At 34.6% G+C, this 19,728-nt stretch overlaps 1 protein-coding gene, 1 long non-coding RNA gene and 1 pseudogene across 2 annotated transcripts; all 3 read right to left on the reverse strand.

Annotated features, from left to right (window-relative positions):
* Positions 1-3,129: 3,129 nt before the first annotated feature.
* On the reverse strand, positions 3,130-3,998 carry LOC108808231 (uncharacterized; annotated as a pseudogene).
* Positions 3,999-5,339: 1,341 nt separating this feature from the next.
* Positions 5,340-8,966, reverse strand: LOC108836922 (uncharacterized). The gene is made up of 7 exons (XR_008934889.1): positions 8,491-8,966; positions 8,002-8,391; positions 7,748-7,924; positions 7,346-7,624; positions 7,167-7,226; positions 6,590-7,080; positions 5,340-5,625 (listed from the first exon to the last, which is right to left on the reverse strand). It is a non-coding gene; the product is annotated as an uncharacterized LOC108836922 (long non-coding RNA).
* A 1,156-nt stretch (positions 8,967-10,122) lies between these two features.
* Positions 10,123-11,448, reverse strand: LOC108809498 (NAC domain-containing protein 6). Its single transcript, XM_018581636.2, has 3 exons — positions 11,204-11,448; positions 10,848-11,116; positions 10,123-10,776 (listed from the first exon to the last, which is right to left on the reverse strand). The coding sequence occupies exons 1-3, from the start codon at positions 11,358-11,360 to the stop codon at positions 10,345-10,347; spliced, it is 858 nt and encodes a 285-aa protein (XP_018437138.1). The 5' UTR covers positions 11,361-11,448; the 3' UTR covers positions 10,123-10,344.
* Positions 11,449-19,728: the final 8,280 nt, after the last annotated feature.

Below are 19,728 nucleotides of genomic sequence, written 5' to 3' on the forward strand. Positions count from 1 at the left end.
CATATCTCGACGACTACGTTATCTTAGCTGAGATTGAGTGTGAGCACTTGCTGATGCTCATAAACGATGAGCCATATGATTTCACTGAAGCAAAAACTTTGAAGGTATGGATTGACGCATGTAAGGATGAGCTTTTCTCTATAGAAAAGAATGACACTTGGGAGCTCGTTGAGTTACCAAAAGGGGTGAAACCGATTGGACTTAAATGGATATTTAAGATCAAACGTAATGCCGATGGAAGTATAAGCAAATATAAAGCACGATTGGTAGCAAAGGGGTACGTTCAGAGACATGGTATCGATTATGACGAAGTATTTGCTCCGGTGGCTCGCATTGAGACTATACGAATGATCATAGCCATTGCTGCGTCTAATGGATGGGAAATTCACCATCTGGATGTGAAAACGGCGTTTCTCCATGGAGAACTGAAAGAAGAAGTGTTTGTGGTGCAACCAGAAGGATTCGTCGTGAAAGGCCAAGAGCACAAAGTATATCGACTTAGACGAGCACTCTACGGCTTACGTCAAGCACCTAGAGCTTGGAACATCAAGTTAAACAAGATACTACGGGAACTAAGCTTTCAGAGATGCTCTAAAGAGCCTTCATTGTACCGGAAGGAGAAGAATGGAGATCTTCTCGTGGTCGTAGTCTATGTAGACGATCTACTTGTGACTGGTTCTTCAATGAAGCTTATACTAGAGTTTAAGAAGGAGGTGTCGATGAAATTTGAAATGAGCGACCTTGGCAAATTGACATACTATTTGAGAATAGAAGTTCATCAGCTAGACGACGGTATTGTCCTAAAACAAGATCGCTACGCACGCAAGATACTAGAAGAAACTGGAATGAACTCATGTAATGCTACACATGTGCCTATGGAGATGAATGCTGCTTTCTCTAAGGCAAACAACGAAGGAAAGATAGATGAAGGTCAGTACAGACGAAGTATAGGCTGTCTCAGATACTTGTTGCATACACGACCGGACTTGTCGTTCAGTGTAGGTGTGTTGAGTCGTTATATGCAAGACCCGAGAGAATCTCATGGAGCCGCGTTAAAGCAAATCTTGAGATATCTACGAGGAACGTGTGAACTAGGTCTATGGTTCAAACGAGGAAGAGGACTGAAGCTGGAAGGATTCAGTGACAGCTCACATAATGTCGATGCTGATGACGGAAAGAGCACTACAGGCCATATCTTCTACCTTGGCGAGAGTCCTATTACTTGGTGTTCAACCAAACAAGAGATAGTTGCTCTGTCTAGTTGTGAGGCTGAATTTATGGCTGCGACGGAGGCTGCAAAGCAAGCAATCTGGTTGCAAGAATTGCTTGGTGAAGTTGCGGGCAAAGAGATTGATCGAGTGGTCATCGAGTTGATAATAAATCTGCTATTGCCTTGACTAAGAACCCTGTTTTCCATGGTCGAAGTAAGCATATACATAGGAGATTTCATTTCATACGAGAGTGCGTTGAGAACGAGTTGGTTGAGGTTGAGCACATACCGGGGTCTGAGCAAAAGGCAGACATTCTTACGAAGTCTCTTGGAAGAACAAAGTTCAAAGAGATGAGAGAGCTGATCGGAGTGCAAGTTGTGAGTGATGAGAGGTTTAAGCTTAAGGGGAAGAATGTTGAGTTAAGCTTAAACATCAAGGAAACTTAGTGTGGAAGTTAAAAGACCTAATCCTAATATGATGAGAAGAATAAGTTGTATGTGTTTTAGGATTAGGATAAATTAAAAGGCTATATATATGATGATGTTGATGAGGAGTCAATGTGTGACGAGAATAGCTTTTGTGTTTGATACATTATTATTGAGTGATTGAATAAGAGAAGGAATTCTTATTATTTGTGTGCTTGAGCTTTTACATTAGTTTGCTTGTGATTCTATAAAAACATGACGCCTCCAACGGCATGAAAGAACAACAAAACACAACTACTAGTGAGACAGAGCCACGACCTAAAATCGCAGCTCCCAGCACAAATCACTTTCTCCACTCAAAAAGACCTCTGTAAATAACCATCCTCATGATCGCATCGCTTCTTCCGCAAGTAAACTTTCTTATCCAAACCGGATCACCTTGCGCTACATAAGACTGCGTTCTTCTCTCCTTTATTACACTACGAGCTATCATAAAAGCAGCTTTGTTTGCACCTCTACGAGCCTGACGCACCTCCCACTCAGCAATCTGGCTCATCACTTCTCTTATCTCAACTCCATATGCACGAAAGGCAGGGCAAACTCTTGGTTTGTTCACGGCCATCACCAATTCCGAATCTTCCATTTCAAAAATTACATTTGCGATTTTATGAGCACACATACTCTTGGTAATTTAGTAATTATATACATTGTTTTAGTATATAGCCGACCTTGTGGAAAAAAGATTTATTGAGGCTACTGTGATTTGGAAAACAAAATACTCTCGTAGTTACTTTTTTTGTCACAAACTTTCTCGTAGTTACAATTACCAAAAATTGAAAACAAAACGACAGTTTCAATATTAGAGCTATTGTGATATGGGAAACAAAATACTTTCACATAGTTATTACTACAATTACCAAAATTTGAAAATACACAACCATTTCAGTATTAGAATAGAGACAAGATCCTTATCCATCGATTTTGACATGTGCATGCACACCGAGAATCTAAAAGTTCTTTAGTTTTTGGTGTCCCACTACATAGACATGAAACGAGTAATTAGTTGTAGAAAACGTGTGGATCCAAAGAGAACAAAGTTTAATATTGATAATAGACGGCAAGATCCATATTCATCGTTCTTTTAACATGCGAAAGCACATGAAGACTTTAAATGTTTCTTTTAAAATTTTCTTGAATCACTTCAAATGTATGCTACCATACAGACATTAACAGAGGTGTCAGGGACGTGTGAAATTCAGTTATCTCATTCTTCAGTGATTTTATTTAATAAATAACCAAAAAACAGCTCCTAGATGGATTAAGTTTTTAAACTAATGGTTTACCATTAGGTTACACGTACGTTTGTGTAATTTTCGAGTTCAAAGGGTTCCTACCGAACTTTCTGATTTCTTGTTTCTGGAATGAACTTGTTCTTTGATGGTTAAATAAGTCAAGAGATTAAATAAATAAGCACTTTAGAACTGAGACTTTGAATATGTTTCTATTATCTTCTCTGCTATATATACAAAATTTATAGGCTTTATTGGCCTAACGTGTTAAGAATTAAGACTCTATATTTGATCAATGACTTTGAAAGTGATTCAACTCCATCTTCAAGATCTTGAATGCATGATACTAGAATCTGAACATCTTCTATCTTCATGGTTTTTTCAGATTGAAATTCAGAATCAACCCTTGTGAATTCGTTTGCTTGTGCTTCACATGATACTCTTTTCTGGCTCACTAGCTTTGAGACAAGTGACCATTTGCCACAAGTCTTTGATCCAGACATGTAGCTGAAGAGAGAATCAAACAGAGCAATTGTAACAACTTCTGCTTCTCCAAAGACAGCCAAAGACTCTCCGTCTTGTGCAACCTTCAAAGGCTTTTGAACTTTCTGGAATGTCTTTTTGAGGAACTTTCTTGAGGCCAAGTATTTCTTCACCTCTCCTGATAAATCTCCTCGCTTTCTTCGTAGAATCGATTGGATCTCCATGAGACCCTCTTTCATCTGCGATAAAGCTACCTTAGAAATGTTGCACAAATCCAAGATCCTTAGTGATCCATCAAGAAGCTGCTCGACGGCTTTCTTGTTCTGTCCTTTAGCTAGAGCCTGTTGTATGATGGTTAGGCAAATAACCTTGCCAAGAGACTCATGTAGCTCTAGAAGGTTGTCAATTCTTTTGCAGATTGAGTAGGTGGAAGATGTTGAGGCTTTCTCAGATGGATCTCAATCTGGCCAACTGCTCATCGAGATGAGTAGCTTGTGGGTGAGTTCTAGAAGGGAAACTGTTAGAGCGAACGTGGAAAGAGGCTGCCATTTTTCAGGAATCTAAGTTCTTTGGTATTGGTCAAAGAGAAGATGTTGAGAGTGAAAGCTGTTTGTTCTGCCTTCTCATTGCCTCTTCAGTCAATACATATATACACATCTAGGAAAGAGTTGCAAAAGGGATCTCTTGGTGATTATAATATTAACAGCATTAATACAATATGTCAATATGTCCCTTTCAAGATGGCACAAGGCATCTTTTTCTCCTTACAATATGTCAATAATGGTAGAGATCTCCACCATATAAGCTCAGTGTCTCCCTCCAGACATCTCAATTTACCTAATGCATTGAGATTAGTTTCATTGCAATGAGATATATTCCAGTCTGGCTTGTCTGCTATTCAAGGCAATGCCACTCGTGTTTTTTTTTTAATGACAATTGTGTTTCTTTTTAATGATGATTGTGAAAAATAAGACATCACAAGAAAAAGTTATGCGTACGATATTGTACTCATTGTATTTTTTTTTTTAACACAATTTACTTTCATTCAAAGTCAAACTTTCGAAATACAATGACAAGAGAATTAGTAATCTTCTATGTTTATGTTGATATACAAACATAAATTACCAACAACTATTGATACCAAAATACGATTAACAAAAAGATAGTTTGCCGAGAGGCGAGACACTCTTTCCTTAATTCTTTTGTTGCCTGTAGTGTGACGGTTTAATGCAATCAAGAATATGAGTCCATAGAAGCTCGGCTTGGCGCGCGCGCATAGTTTAGTTTGGGTTCACTCCTTTCTATAATTGTCTCAAGGTCTCTAACATTGTTCATACTACCCCACAATATCGCCATATCCATTTTGTGCATGTCATGCAACAAACATAGAACAAGCATTTCTCATTTAGAAAACCCATTAATCAGAAAGTTGCCCGGAAAATATTGGCGCAACATGTCTTGAAATTGAGTTCCAATTCTAGGGACTTCACGAATAGTTTCATTCTTCTGTTGCAGTTCTGCTAAAACAAATTCATAATCAGCATATCTTGATTGAGAAAAAGATCCACGGCGAGCGAAATCAGCTAGAAAATAGCTAGCTAAAAGCATATCCAATGTAAAACTCTATTTTTTCCTCTAAAATGGAGTAAAAGTGAATATGGAGTAAAATTGTTCCAACTCTACTCCATTTTTCACTCCATAATGGAGTTATGAACAAACAAAAAATATATTACTCCATTTATGGAGTAAATTTCAAAATGGAGTGAGATATGGAGTTGTGTTGGAGCATATGTTACTCCATAATCACTTTTACTTCATTTTGGAGTTAAAAATGGAGTTAGGTTGGAGATGCCCTAATCTATACTATTAAAGTAAAATACCTAATAGCTTTTTGCCACTGCCTTTTTGAGTTATTTACGACCAAATGCCACTGTCTTCTTCTTCTTTTTTTTAAAACATTTTCGTTCAATTACAAAGCCCATCAGCCTATCCTATGGAAAAAAAAATCGAAATTTACAAAGCCCATCAGCCTATAAAAAAAAATCAAATGTAATCTACACACAAATCCATCACCAAATATATCATCTGCTTATTCAATTAAATATCTCAGCCCATACTAATTATAATCCCAGCCCATCACCAAATATACCATTTCATTCACTTTGAACCTCTTCTCCTTCAAATCTTTGTCTTGCAAAACTTTTTCAAATCATATACCTGAAATGAAAACACTAAGAAAGATGAATATGATGATATTTTCTATTTCCTACATTATCATGAAAACGAAATATAAATTAAATGTACTCCTATTTTCATAAACCAAGATACCAATATTTTCAATAAATATCGTTTATTCATTCAAAATAAAATTAAATGTACTCCTATATTTTGGGAGCTATTGGGATCGATTTGCTAGATATTTAAACTGCTCATACATTTTAGCAAGTATCAATAATAATATATATTGCGTTTGACTCAAAGATATCAAACAGAGGGGTGCAAGTTATTTAATGCCTATAATCACGTTTCAAATCAATGTAAAACCAAATATATAAGGAAAACATATTTAAGCTACTCCTACATTTTAGCAAGTCTAGATGATAATATCGATTTCCAAGCATTGATTTTAAAGGTGCAAGTTACGATTTGCCTATAATCACCTTTCAAATCAATTTAAAACCAAATATATAAGCAAAACCATGATAAGATCTCGCCAAGATATATTTACATTGAAAAACAGTTTCCGTATTTCCATATTTTGTTTTCTTTAAACTACTCACGCCTATAATATAGGTAACTACAATTACTACTATTAATGAATTAATAAATACTATTAACTATAGATTATTCTCCAAGTTTTCTTAAAACCTAAACATCACGCGGAACCCGACTCCTATTATAAATAACGACGTCTTACAAGGCACAAACTCATACTGTCAAACAAATAAATGGCTCCTAAAATCGCAACCAAACCATTCTCATCACCTAATGAATCAAAAATCCCCATCATCGAGTTGAAACCTAAGCACACCACCAAGATGGTTCATGTCAAAGTTCTACATTCTTGGAGACAAAACATTCAACCAGGGGGTGAAACAATGGAATTCGTTCTGGCTGATGAAAATGTAACCATCTATTCATTTTTTTCAATAAAATTCATGCAACTTGCAAAAAGACTTACATTGAGAGTAAAGGCAGTGATCTTCTGGTTGGAGTGTGGTGCAACATCCGCAACTTGCATGTTAGGCCTGCAAGAGGAGCTTTCCGCACAACCAATAACCCCTGCAAGATTGTATTTAATCAATCTACTGTCGTTACTCGGTCCAGTTTCGTGAATGATGATTTGTATCTTAACTTGATCGATTTCCAGACAGTTCTATCCGGAACACTTGATGATAAGTTTCTAATTGGTACTAAACCTTCAAATGTATAAAACTTTTGTCTCTATACCTTTTAATGAAGACATGTACATGAATTGTATCTATACAGTCAACTCACTAAGTATAAAACATATACCTATTCTCATGTATAATCCCGAAAATTAAAGCTATAGTCGGAAACTTATCTGTGTATTGTAGATAGATAGTTCATAAAGGAATGAAGTCTGTAGTCTTTGATTGATTCACATCGCCTTTGGACTCTTTGTGATAGGTCACAAGGCTTAAGATGTTCCTGCAAAGTTAGCATCAATGTTTATAAAATTAGTGTACGTATTCGTGAATAAAGCTTATCCTTGGAACTGAAGTTAACTAAAATACCTGACTGAGAATTATTTCATTCAACTCGCTCATGAATGGGGTTCTGTCAACAACATGGACCTGTAACCATTGTTCCCCATCATCAATTCATAGACACATCAAGTTCTCAAGGATAAATGAACAGAAACATTCACAGTGAGAGAGAGGAAATCAACTGCAAATAATGATAAACTACTAACGCTTTAAGAGAAAGACATCATCTGTCTATGCTTCTTATCTGCTCCTTCAATCCTTCAACATGTTTATCTTGGTGCTCACAATGTAAGCAATCCTAAATGCACCACCTGTACCACAATTGTATTCTTAGCTAAGTCAGCTCACTAAAATGTAAAGCATATACCATTTCTCATTTTAACTCAACCAAATAAATCTATAGTACGAGACTTATCTGTGTACTAGAAGGTTTTTGTTTGATTTTGCCTCATGTCTTTCATCATTATTTAACTGTCAGCTTTGTTCTGTAAAATTAGCAAAAGTGAAAGAAAAAAATATATCACCACTTTTTGGTTATCATCTTGCAGATGAGAAAAAGTAAAAAAATAAAAAGAAAAATGTTAAAAAGCAAAAAAATTGTATCTCACCTGAGGTTTGAGAGAGACTTGAAGTGCACTAAGCAATCTCCCGGTAGAGCTTTCGGATTTCCAAGTCTGAAAAAGGGCGGACTGACTTTCAAGTGCTTGAATATCATAATTAGGACGAAGCCCAACAACAACAACAGTTTCAAAAATCCTTCAGGAATCCTTTAATGCTTTATCATCCTGTTTGAGACAAAACTGTTTAAAGATCCATCCATCGAAGTGAAATATAGTTATTCAAGGGATTGGTGAAAACGTACCACATAGTGGACCTTTTATTTCGCACACGAACGCTTTCTACTGCTCAACATGATATCTTCGTGTTAAGGATTTCACAGAAGTTTCTAACTGCTTTGAAGACTCTGACTCATCTTTCTTTTCAAAATTTTGCCTTCAGCTCTGAAATGGAAAAAAAATAAAGTTTTTTTTAAAGATCATCATTGATGTTAGAGTTTGGCAAATATAAAAAAAAATTATTATCTGCAGATATAGGGTGTGGTCAAATCCTCCATCAAAGACATCATCTGTCTCTGTTTCTTCTCTGCTCCTTCCATCCTCTGTTCCATAGATTTATCTAACTTCTCGCTGCTTCTGTCTCCATTTACCGTTTCGTTGTCTTTCAAGTCTTCTTTTCACTTTCTCAAAGATATCTGAATAAAAAAAATCAACAAAACATTCGATTTCTTGAATCGGGTTTTCAAAACTTAACATGCATATCTCAGATCGAAGGAAAAAAATTGGGTAGTTACCTTTTAATACAGAGATGAACAAGACATTCTATCTCGATTTTTTTCTCTTTCTTCTATTTCTACTGTTTGTTCCCCGTCGCAGAAAAGGATCCAGATCTTCGTGAAAACCCTAACGGAGAAGACGATAACCCTCCAGGTCGGTTCCTCTGACACCTACGAGAACGTCAAATCGAGATAGAAGACAAAGAAGGAATCCCATCGGAGCAGCAGCGCCTCCTTTTCGCCGGGAAACGGCTCGAGGATGGAAGCAATCTCGCCGACTACAACATCCAAAAGGAGTCCACGCGTCACCTGGTCCTCCGTCTGAGAGGAGGAGCGAAGAAGAGGAAGAAGAAGGATTGCTATTTTTGTTACATTTTCTTTTTTTTTTCTCTTCAACAATTGCAGGATCTATGTTAAAGATCCAGTCGACGCTTTCCTAATCTGATTTTTTTTTGTCTGTGAAAACAAAAGTGTCGGCAGAGTTTACATTTTATTTTTTGCATTATCCGACATTTTGTAATAATAGGGACCATATAGTTTTTTGTCTTTTTTATTAAACAGAAGAAAAATATTAAAAAACATTTGGGTCATTGTTGTAAGCCCAGATATATATGTAAACAGGTCTTAATATTCATTAGAACAAATAAGATTCAAAATTAATTTCAATATCCCATTAAACAAATCTGAGAATATGATTTCCTATTACACTTTAAAAATAAATTAACAAAACTAACACAAACCAGCTACTACAACCCAAAAATATACATAATGGTCACTCAAGAAAAAAAAAACTAGAACTACAAAACTATACAAAAACATATTTTATATCTGTAATTTTAAAAATTACATATATAGTTATTAATTATTACAAATTTTTAAAATTATAGTCGTATATTAGTTTATTAGTTTTATGTACACAGACACACATATATATAAAATAATACAAATTAAAATTTTAACAATACTTTCAAAACTTCTCAATGATAAATAGTAAAAATATATTGATGTGTATAGTTCTATATATATATATATTATAATTACAATCAGATTATATATTATTACATTTATATATTAATACTTATTATTCTCATTAAATAAACCATCTACTACACATATAACATAAAATATTTAATTAAAAATGATATAAATATAATATGTTCAAAATATATTTGAAAAATACACAATCCCGCGCTTTGAAAGCGCGGGTCAAAATCTAGTTCACCTTTAATTCTCAAGGCATTCTTGAAAGTGTTCAGCAAGTGTAGAGCAATAGAATCTTGAATCAAGGTCGCCTGGAAAATTTTCCAAAAGGAAATATGGAAAGTTAATAACGTCTTCGTAAGATGAACAACATATATTAAGAATTACGCATGATTATGAGGATCTGTAGTTTTCTCTTGAGCATGAGAACCATATATATATATATGTTGAATTACAACATCAACAATTAATAGGGAAAGTGGAGAAATTATATCTAAGAGAATATAGTGGGGTAAATTGATTGCAATCCATTATTAAAAGATTAACTCATGCTGAATGCGGAGGAAGTAGTGCCGACGGTTCTTACTCAACTTGAATTCTTCCACACCGTTATTTGTGTCGTCGTCAATGAGACTTTGCTATAGGACCTTAACGAAATTCCTAAACAGGTAGAGGACGTAAAATATTTTATAAATGGGATAGGATTTTGTATAGAAGCCCAAATCCATTTCATTTTTACAATTTCAACAAATGATATCGTGACAAGTATCCTAAAAAGAAAAAAAAAGCCAACTTTATCATAGATAAATAAATAGATATAGATATATAATCTTAAGTTCTTAGCTCTGTTTCTCCCTGGTGAAGTAGTACGAGATTTCTTCTTGACATACATTAAAAATATAATAGGTTAATTATAGGTGTAAGATTCTGCAGCCATGGGCTTATACTGAAGAACTGGTCTTGTCCTAATTCGAATCCTTGTTTAGGTAACAGCAGCTCTGGTAGTGGTAAGTCTCCAGACGGCAGCTTCAGTGATGAAGACGGTTCGTTTCTCTCTGCTTCTCTCTGTTTTCGTTTGATCTTAGCGTTTTCGTTATGCTCTTGAAGGGTTAAGATATGGTTTGGTTCTTTCATGGCTTCTGCTTGAGGAAAAGGGAACGAGGTCATCATCAAGTCTTCCTCTTTTCCAGCAAAAGAATTGGTCTCGCAAGACGAGAGAGGAGAGCTTGGGCGTGTTTGTTTCATTTTAGCTTCCATATCTGCTCTTTGCTCCATTACTTTAAGTGAAGTGGCTTTTCTATATATCTTACAAAGCACAACTTTCTGCAATCGAAAGACAAGACAAGATGAGAAACATAACTGATTCAGAACCGAGCTTCTGTGTTAAAAGGTACCTTTGGTAAGGTGCAATGGTCAGGCATCCTGAACTCGTTCATGACCCAATCAGTCTTGGTTCCTCCTGGTGCTCTTCCTGTGTAGAACACAAGGGTCTTCTTGAGCCCAACCATGCGTCTTGGCTCAGACAAGCTTATGATCTTACGATCAGACCCAGTTGCTTTCCAATATCCTTTCTCAGTTATCCTGCTTGGTCTCCCTCCGTCCCCTTGCTTCCTTTCCCTTGGCACAAAGAAATACCATTCCCTCTCCCCTATTGTCGATAAACCTGTGATCAAAGTTCAAAGTCATTAACACAACTATAGAGAAAAGGAGATATAATAGAAATGAAGAAAGATACTACACTAGTACATACGAGGTAAGTCCCATGGATCATGACGATAGATGTCGAGAAAACCAATAACTTCTACTTTTGATCGTTTCCCGTAAAACATGTTCTTGAGGTAGAAATCAAGAAGCTCTTCCTCAGTTGGATGGAATCTGAAACCTGGCAGCTGAATCTCTTTTGACATATCTCCCACTGTCCCTAAAAACACTTACCAGGTTTTGGTTATCTTATAAGCTGTGTAAGTGAAAAGGTTGTTGGTTGTGATATCACTTAGTTGATACAATGCTCACTTATATACAACTCTTCGACGCAATGTGCTAAGAGACAAAAAAAAAATTGTGTGATGAGGCAGTGTTTTGAGGGAGCAGACCAAGTCAAAAGAAAGATGTAGAGGCCTATAATGTAACATACTAACATTCTATTATGTAACTATTATGAATACTTTTTTTCTCGAAAAAAAAAAAACTATTATGAATACTTTTGGAGGTTTGTGATCTTTACTAGGAAAGAGGAAGGTCTTGATCAAAGTTGATGAGCCCACGCGTTTTAATCTAAGAAGGGGTCTTCAGGATTTGGCCAGGAGAGCTTTGGTTCCATTGTTTCTACTTTGTTTTCAAATAATTATGCTTTAATTAAATATTTTTAAAATAATTAAAAATATAGAAAATTTTAAATATCAATAACATTAAAAGCAAAAAAAAAACTAATGAAAGATTTTTATAGTAATTGTTTTTATTATCCTGAGGATATTTCAGATATATGGAAAAACCCAGATTAATCTATAAGAATAGGTGCAACATATGGATGAATTCTTTCTCCGATTATTTAAATGGATCCTAACCAACAGGGCGGCCGTATCCAAATGGTCATACGATGAAATGTAATGGAATGCATTAGAACATGGATTCTAAAATTCACCTACCACTAGACCATCGCATGGTTAAAAAAATATGTTAAGTTCTCGGTACATTTTATATGAGTAAATTAATAGCAAATTATAAAATCTTGGAAAATTAATTGTATCACTGAATAGTTAATCAAATAAAATAGTATATTTATCATCAGAATTTAATTTTTTAATATATATAAAGCAGAAAATATTTATCTTCTAGAAATAGAAGGAGCACAAAATAAGTAATTGAAAATTAAAAATTGATATTTATAGTACAAAACTGAACAAATTAGACATATATAACTAATTTAATTAAATTCAAGAGAAGAGAAGAGTCAAAATATGTAATTAGATCTTTGACAAAGAAAGAGTAATTGCACACACTAAATTTGACAACAACAAAATAAATAAGATAAAAGATGGATGAAAAATATGGTCAAACGTGAAAGTTTGTGGCACCATTGACCTCATTTAACCAAATATGCTAGATTCAGATACTCAAAATTATGTTACAAACAAAAATTTATAAAGTAAGTATGGGGCACGTGCCCCACCTTGCATACAACTAGATCCGCCCCTGTGTGCTATGATGACGTGTGAATGATTTTATAGTTATAATAAAATTTGATTTAAATTATTAGAATAATTACAATACATATAATCCCTTATGTGGTCTAAATTTTAAGATATACTACATTTTTATTAAAGTAACCATAAAATGTATAAAATCAGTTAAAAAAACTAACCATAAAATGAATTTATAATCTACAAAAACAATTTCCTTAAATAAAAACTATGAAATTACTTTAAGTGATTTAAAATATATATAATAACTAATGATGTTGAATATTAAACATTTGATAACAATTTGTATATCTATAATTTTTTATTTTTATATTATGAAAATAATTTAAACAATTACATTAACCATATAAATAATTTAGATTTTTATCATGAAAAAAATGTAAATAATCATAAAATTATACGTGTAGGAAGCCTCATTTAATGATATCCAAAAGTTTATATTTACAGTTCATGATATCCAAACTATCCATGATCAACTATTGTTTGTGAAAAATGCCAAATAAAACCAGCGGGGTTGGTCTGGTGGTGTTGAGGGAGCTTCGGCCCCAATACGCACCCGGGTTCGAACCGCTGGTCAGGCAATTGGGGTATCTAATTCCCCATAGTACCAAATGGTCCGCCTCGCGCCGAGGGGTTGGCCCCTGGGGGTGGAAGTCCCTCCAGGTTAAAAAAAAAAAAAAAAAAAAAAAAAAAAAAAAAAAAAAGCCAAATAAGATGTAAAAAAATATTTACTTGGCTAAAAGCTTACGAATTCCTATGTCAATCTTTTTTCCTTAGGATAGCATACAAGTGGCAAGTTTCATTCTAACAATCTAACACATATAAATAAGCAGTGGCGGAGCCAAGATGATTTTGTAGTGGAGGCAAAAATAATTTTATCTCTAAAACTAGTGGGGGCATGGTGAAAAAACATAACCAAATTATTAGATTTTTATTAAACATTCAGATAAATAAATAAAAATTTACAAACTCAAATCGTGGTTCTCCGACTCCGGCACGCCGGAGTCGGGTTTAATCCTTTTGTGAATCATGGGTTACAATCGGTTGTTGTCGGTGCATGCCCTTTCTAGTCGTTTTGGATGAGATCAATTTTGTTGAAACTCCAGTCTCGGTTGGATGATTCTGCATGTTCGATTCGAGTTCTCTTTGTATCGTCTTTGTATCGATCTTCTGCCTTTCGGTTGAATACAAAGTCGATTGGATTGGCTCCTTGTCATTTACCTTCAGATCTGATCGAGATCTACTCTATCGTCAAGCTTCTTTGTGGCGTTGCATGTCGTGTTATCTGACTCCGTCTCTTCCGGTCAAGCTTCGGGACAGTCCGTTTGTTCTGTCTTGCCGGTGACTGAAGCTGTGTTCTTTGAATTGCTGGGCTATTCACTATAGGAGGTCCTTTACGGTGGTGGTGACTCCATCGTTTATGTTTCACAAAGGTTCTTCTTTGAATTGACATGCATATTGTTCTAAGATGACTGGGTTTCTTTTGATTTTCATCTATTTGACTTAGGTTTGGGTTTTGTAGCCTTTTAGTCTGGTTGTTTTTTCAAGTTGCTTCCCATGTGTGGGCTTATGATTCTGGGGACAGTTGTGTTTGTCCGCCGGCTTTGTTTCCGGGATTATTTCAATCGCCGGCCTATGTAATCTGTTCAAGTTAATATAATCAAATCTTCAGTGTGAAAAAAAAAAAAAATGAAGTGGGGTCACATGAGCCCCCTAGCTATAACATAGCTCCGCCCCTGTATATAAGTGTGTTCATGTTCATGGGGATGGTTTTACAGATTTTTAAGATAAGTGTGCAATAATATAATGATATTCTAAAAGGGGAATTGCAATGCATAAACATAGTAAAATAAAAAACAACTTTATAACCATATCAACTTCATGGTTATGATATTCTTTGTATCATATGTATAATGACAACACTACCCTTTATTTCCACTCTCACTTCCTTTTCATTCTCACTCTCACTTCCTGTTCATTCTCACTCTCACTTCTTGTTCATTCCTACTTTCACTTTTATTGTTGTTCTCATTCTTATAAAATTATTTTTTCCAATTATATTGAATTGAATGAATATTTACAAGTTTTATGAAACTTACTTTATACGACATATAATTAGCATATCCAACAAGTGATCGTCTGATCTTTTCTTCATATAATTGTATGGATTTACTATTTTGTTACTTTCCAATATATGTGGACCAAAAAACAGTGAATCTATAAAATTATTGGAGAAGATAAACAGTACGCATTGTGTTGTACTATTTTAAATTATAGTATAGTATGATATATTTTTTTTTCTTTTCTTTTGGAATTTGTATCTCATTCTCTACTTCCTGATCCTTACTCATTACTTCATTAGTTACATTGTTTTGTCCTCCAACACCGTCGCCGCTCATCATCTCTCTCTATATATAAGGAAATTTTAGAGAATTTCATATATACAAAGTTTGTGGATGTGTCGAGTATTCCATACCACAATATGTATAGTATAGTCACGTAATGGATAAGAGTTTGGGTTTAGGGCTTAAGGTTTCGGATTAGGGTTTGGATTTAGAGTATATGGTTTGGGTTTAGGGTCTAGGTTTAGAGTTTGGGTTTAGGGTATATGGTTTGGGTTTAGGGTTCATAGTTTTGGGTCTAGGGTTTAGGGTTTATGGTCTGGGTATATGGTTTAGGGTTTGGGTTTAGGGTATATGGTTTGGGTTTAGAGTATATGGTTTGGGTATAGAGTTTGGGTTTAGGGTATATGGTTTGGGTTTAGGGTATATGGTTTGGGTTTAGGGTTTAGAGTTTGAGTTTGGGTTTAGGGTTTAGAGTTTGGGTTTGGATTTGGGTTTAGAATTTGGGTTTAGAGTTTGGGTTTGGATTTAGAGTTAGAGTTTGGGTTTAGGGTTTAGGGTTTAGAATTTAGAGTTTGGATTTGGATTTAGGGTTTAGAATTTAAAGTTTGGGTTTGGGTTTAGGGTTTAGAGTTTGGGTTTAGAGTTTAGGATTTAAAATTTGTGTAATTGTCATAAATTTAACTTTTATAATATAGTATTGCTTACTAATACACCTCACAACATTTATGTATAAGTGAAATATTATTCTATGTATATGTATAGTACAATGCAATTAGAGTACAACGATTTATTCTTAATTGTCACAATCTTTGGACTATAATATATGATATATAGTATAGTATTACAAATTCAGTTTTAAAACATCAACATCAAACGCACGCGCCTAAAAGGAGATTTTGGTGACAATTGTGTGCTAATTGTCCCATCCACCGTTGCAACTGTAGAATGGCTATATTCTTGAGTTTTTCTTCTCTTATGTACATCTCACAAATTCTCCCTATTCTAAAATCCCAAGTGTAAATGAGAATGTATACGTATATGTATATGTATATGAAATTCGAAATTGAATCACATCACTCACCAGCCAACAAAATTAAGTTTCCGATCGGTTACAAAAATAGATAACGAGCTTGTCACAATGTCCTTGTTTTGCATCACGCTTTCTGTTTTATAGCCTTTGTTTTTTTCTCAGTCGCACAATAAATTCTTTCAACTGTTTTGCTATTCAACGATCTTTGTAGATAAACATTTTTTCTTTAGTGAGTTATTATCATATTAAATTTTTAGTATATATCACGAAATATTATTTGAAAATTAGTTATTTTGATAAAAACTGATAAACTTTTACATTAGATTTGATTTTCTTTTAAATAAAAGATTGGTTATAAATTAATGATTTAGTATTTTTTCTTACAAATGAACATTCTATTACTTATGTTTGAGGTGATATAAGAATCCAGAAGAATATAACAACCAATAAAATCTAATTTACTATGAAAATTTCGTGTAATTTTGTCTAAAGAGTTTGCTATCTGGTTTTGCGTCCTTGTGATTGGGTAATTTTGAAGTCTTAAAATCTTTTTTGTAAAATTGTTATTTTCGTCCATTTGGTTGAGAAGTTTGACCATATTATTGAATCTTAAATCATCGAAATAATATCTCTGCACTCTGTTTCAAAATATTGACATGTTGAATATCGAAGTATACTCTCCATAACCAATTGCAACTAGTTTTTATGCAATGTTGACAAACTTATTTTTTTGTTTCGTAGACCCTTTTTTATTTATCAGTGAACTGACCATCCATTAATCGTGTGATCAAGTTTTTCTTTTAAGAATGCAAATAACATGCACGTTGATCCATTTATGTCCTTTGTAATTCCCAAGTAAGTATTCATTACACTTTCTCTATCAATACCCAAAGTGGTTTTGATTTCTTTCTTTATGTTCCCAGAAACTCTTTTGCCAAAGAGAAGTGATAAATTTTCAAAATTAATATGTTGACCCAATATTTTTCCATATACCTTTATCGCTTTCATAATCTCATCACATTCACGAAGTTTCATCTTAAAGAAAAAAAGACTATCATCAACAAATATCAAGTGAGACACCAGAGAACTAGCAGGTGTTATGCGCATACCCATTATTTTTTTCTGACTCTGTACGTGATTTAGAAGGCTAACGAAGGCTTCCATGCATAAAATAAAGATGAAAAAAAATGATCTCGATGGCGTAAACCTCTCTTTGGGACAATGTTCCCTGTGGGTCAACCATTCAGGAGGACTTGGTATTTAACATAAGTAACACAGCACATGAGCCACTCGATCTAAGTATCAGAGAAACCCATAATTTTTATAACTTTCCAGATAAAATTTTACTCCATGAGATCATATGCTTTGCTAATATTGGTTTTAATGGCCATTTGTTTATGTCTTCCACCTGTATTCATCCTTAGAGCATGAAACATCCTATGAGAAATCATTATATTATTTGTAATCTGCCAACCCGCAAAACGATTAATTATGTTTCCAAGATACACTTAGGTAAAACTTGTTTCAGTTTGTGGCATAAGATCTTGGAGACTATCTTATAGCTCATATTGCATAAACTAATTGGTTAAAATTGGGCCATCTATGTGGGATTATATTTTTCGGAATGAGAGACATAATTGTATCATTCAATCCCTGAGCAATGATACCATAAAACATGAATTCATGGACCATACAGGTCAAATCGTTCTTCACGGTGTCCTAAAATCTCTGATAAATCAATGCGGTCATACCATCTTGTCCATGAGCTTTTTCTGGGTGCATCATAAAAAGTGAAAAATTTACATCATATTTAGTAACTCGGGATGTGAGATCATCGTTTATCAAATTTGTGATAGTTGTATTGATATTTTCAAATGCATTATCTAACTCCTCTGGATTTAATGATGCAAAAGAGTTTTGAAATAACTAGTAGCAATGGCTACCCGTCCTTCCTCATCTTCTACTTTTCTTGGTTTATATATAAGTTGTGTGATTATATTTTTCTCGTGTTTGGTTTAGATTGTGAAAAAATCCGAGTTCATATTCCCTTTTTCCGGCCATAGAATTGTACTTTTTGTTTCCAAAAAATTACTCCACCTTAATGGCTATAGAAAATTCTTTAAAAGTCGTTGATTCTTTTGTTTTTACATTAACATCCGCATATAATGCCTCAACTTTATCTTTAAGTTCTTAAAATTGCTTCTCCGGTTTTAAATTATTTTTATTCTCCATTGACTCAAGTTTTTTTGGCAGAACGCCATAAGTACCATTATATTTACATCATTTCATAGATCAGGGGAATTCTATCCATCTAGGATTACTTGTTGAATCTCTTCACTATGCATCCATCTTTTATCGAATTTAACCTTTTTATCAAATTTATAAGACTGGATGATAGTCCGAGCCCCGCATACGTAAGTAATTAACCAAAAATGTGAAGAATTATCTTGCCAGTTTTCATTTGCTAAAACTCGATCCAGATGGTATCTCATAGTGGATCAGCCTATTTTTCCAACACATGACATCGTATTTACAGAGCATGGAAATTCCAGCATTTCACAATCGGTTATCATTTGTTTGAAAGGTATGAAAGAGCTATCAGGACGTCTTCGTCCCCCTTCATTCCATGATGACCTATTATTTCACTGAAGTCACCAATCATGAACAATAGTCCATCTTTTATTGTAGAAAAACGCATAAGTCATCCCCAAACATGTTCCATACGTTCTAAAACAGCACCTCCAAGAAAATGCCATATAGAATTTTATTCTATCAATGACTCCTACATCAATCATTGTACTATTTGAAAATAAAATGTTAACTTGAAGAACATCCATGAAAAACAAAGCTAAACCACCGTTTTGATCAGGTGGCTCAACAGTAAACAACTTATCAAATCCTAAGTCCGCCTGAATGTTTTGAAACATCAGCTACCTATTTTTTGTCTCAAAAACATGAGTCCTTGGCGATGCTTCTGACCAATCTCTGTGAGGCGCCAAACTGTGAGACCATTTCCACTCCCTCAACAGTTCCAACTATTTGTCTTCATTTATAAAGTTTATGTGGGTTTTTAGATTCCACCAACCTTTACTGTGTTGTTGTGTTCCACCCCTTTGGTCCCTATGTTTATCCCACGTGGTTTTCCGTAAAAACTGAAAAGTGCATGTGACACATTCGAATTTTTTTCCATAGCCTCATCCGAGGGAGCATTCTCGTGACTTTTTTGGTCATACAACATCTGAACATTGCTAGCTTGATCAGTTTGCTCGTGGTTCTCAGTTACCAAGTTCCAACTCTCCACTTCCATTGAATATCCCTGTTTTAAGCTTATCTCACAGCAGGTCATCCTTCTCCACTGAGATCAGCTCATTTCCATTTTAGTCATCCACCTCGTAAGCTTGATCAACATCACTTAGACTTTTGATAATTTATGCATCGTGGGTGGGCCGTCAGTATGATCATTCCCATAAGAGGGGTACCAGTGGGAGATATCGAACTATGGTTTTGGTAAGTCAAATTTGTATATGTAACCTGCTGCGAGCTTTGTTTAACGAGCACCTTAACTACCATACATTCCAAACGCTGCTCAACATACTCCTCCCTTACAATAGGATACTGATTACTAACCGACGCATATGTTGTCGTACCACCTTCATCAATCACCAAAGGGCACTCTTTCTCTTGCCAATTAAGGCCATAC

This window comes from Raphanus sativus, chromosome 6, assembly GCF_000801105.2.
Source record: "Raphanus sativus cultivar WK10039 chromosome 6, ASM80110v3, whole genome shotgun sequence".
Taxonomy (NCBI): Eukaryota; Viridiplantae; Streptophyta; class Magnoliopsida; order Brassicales; family Brassicaceae; genus Raphanus; species Raphanus sativus.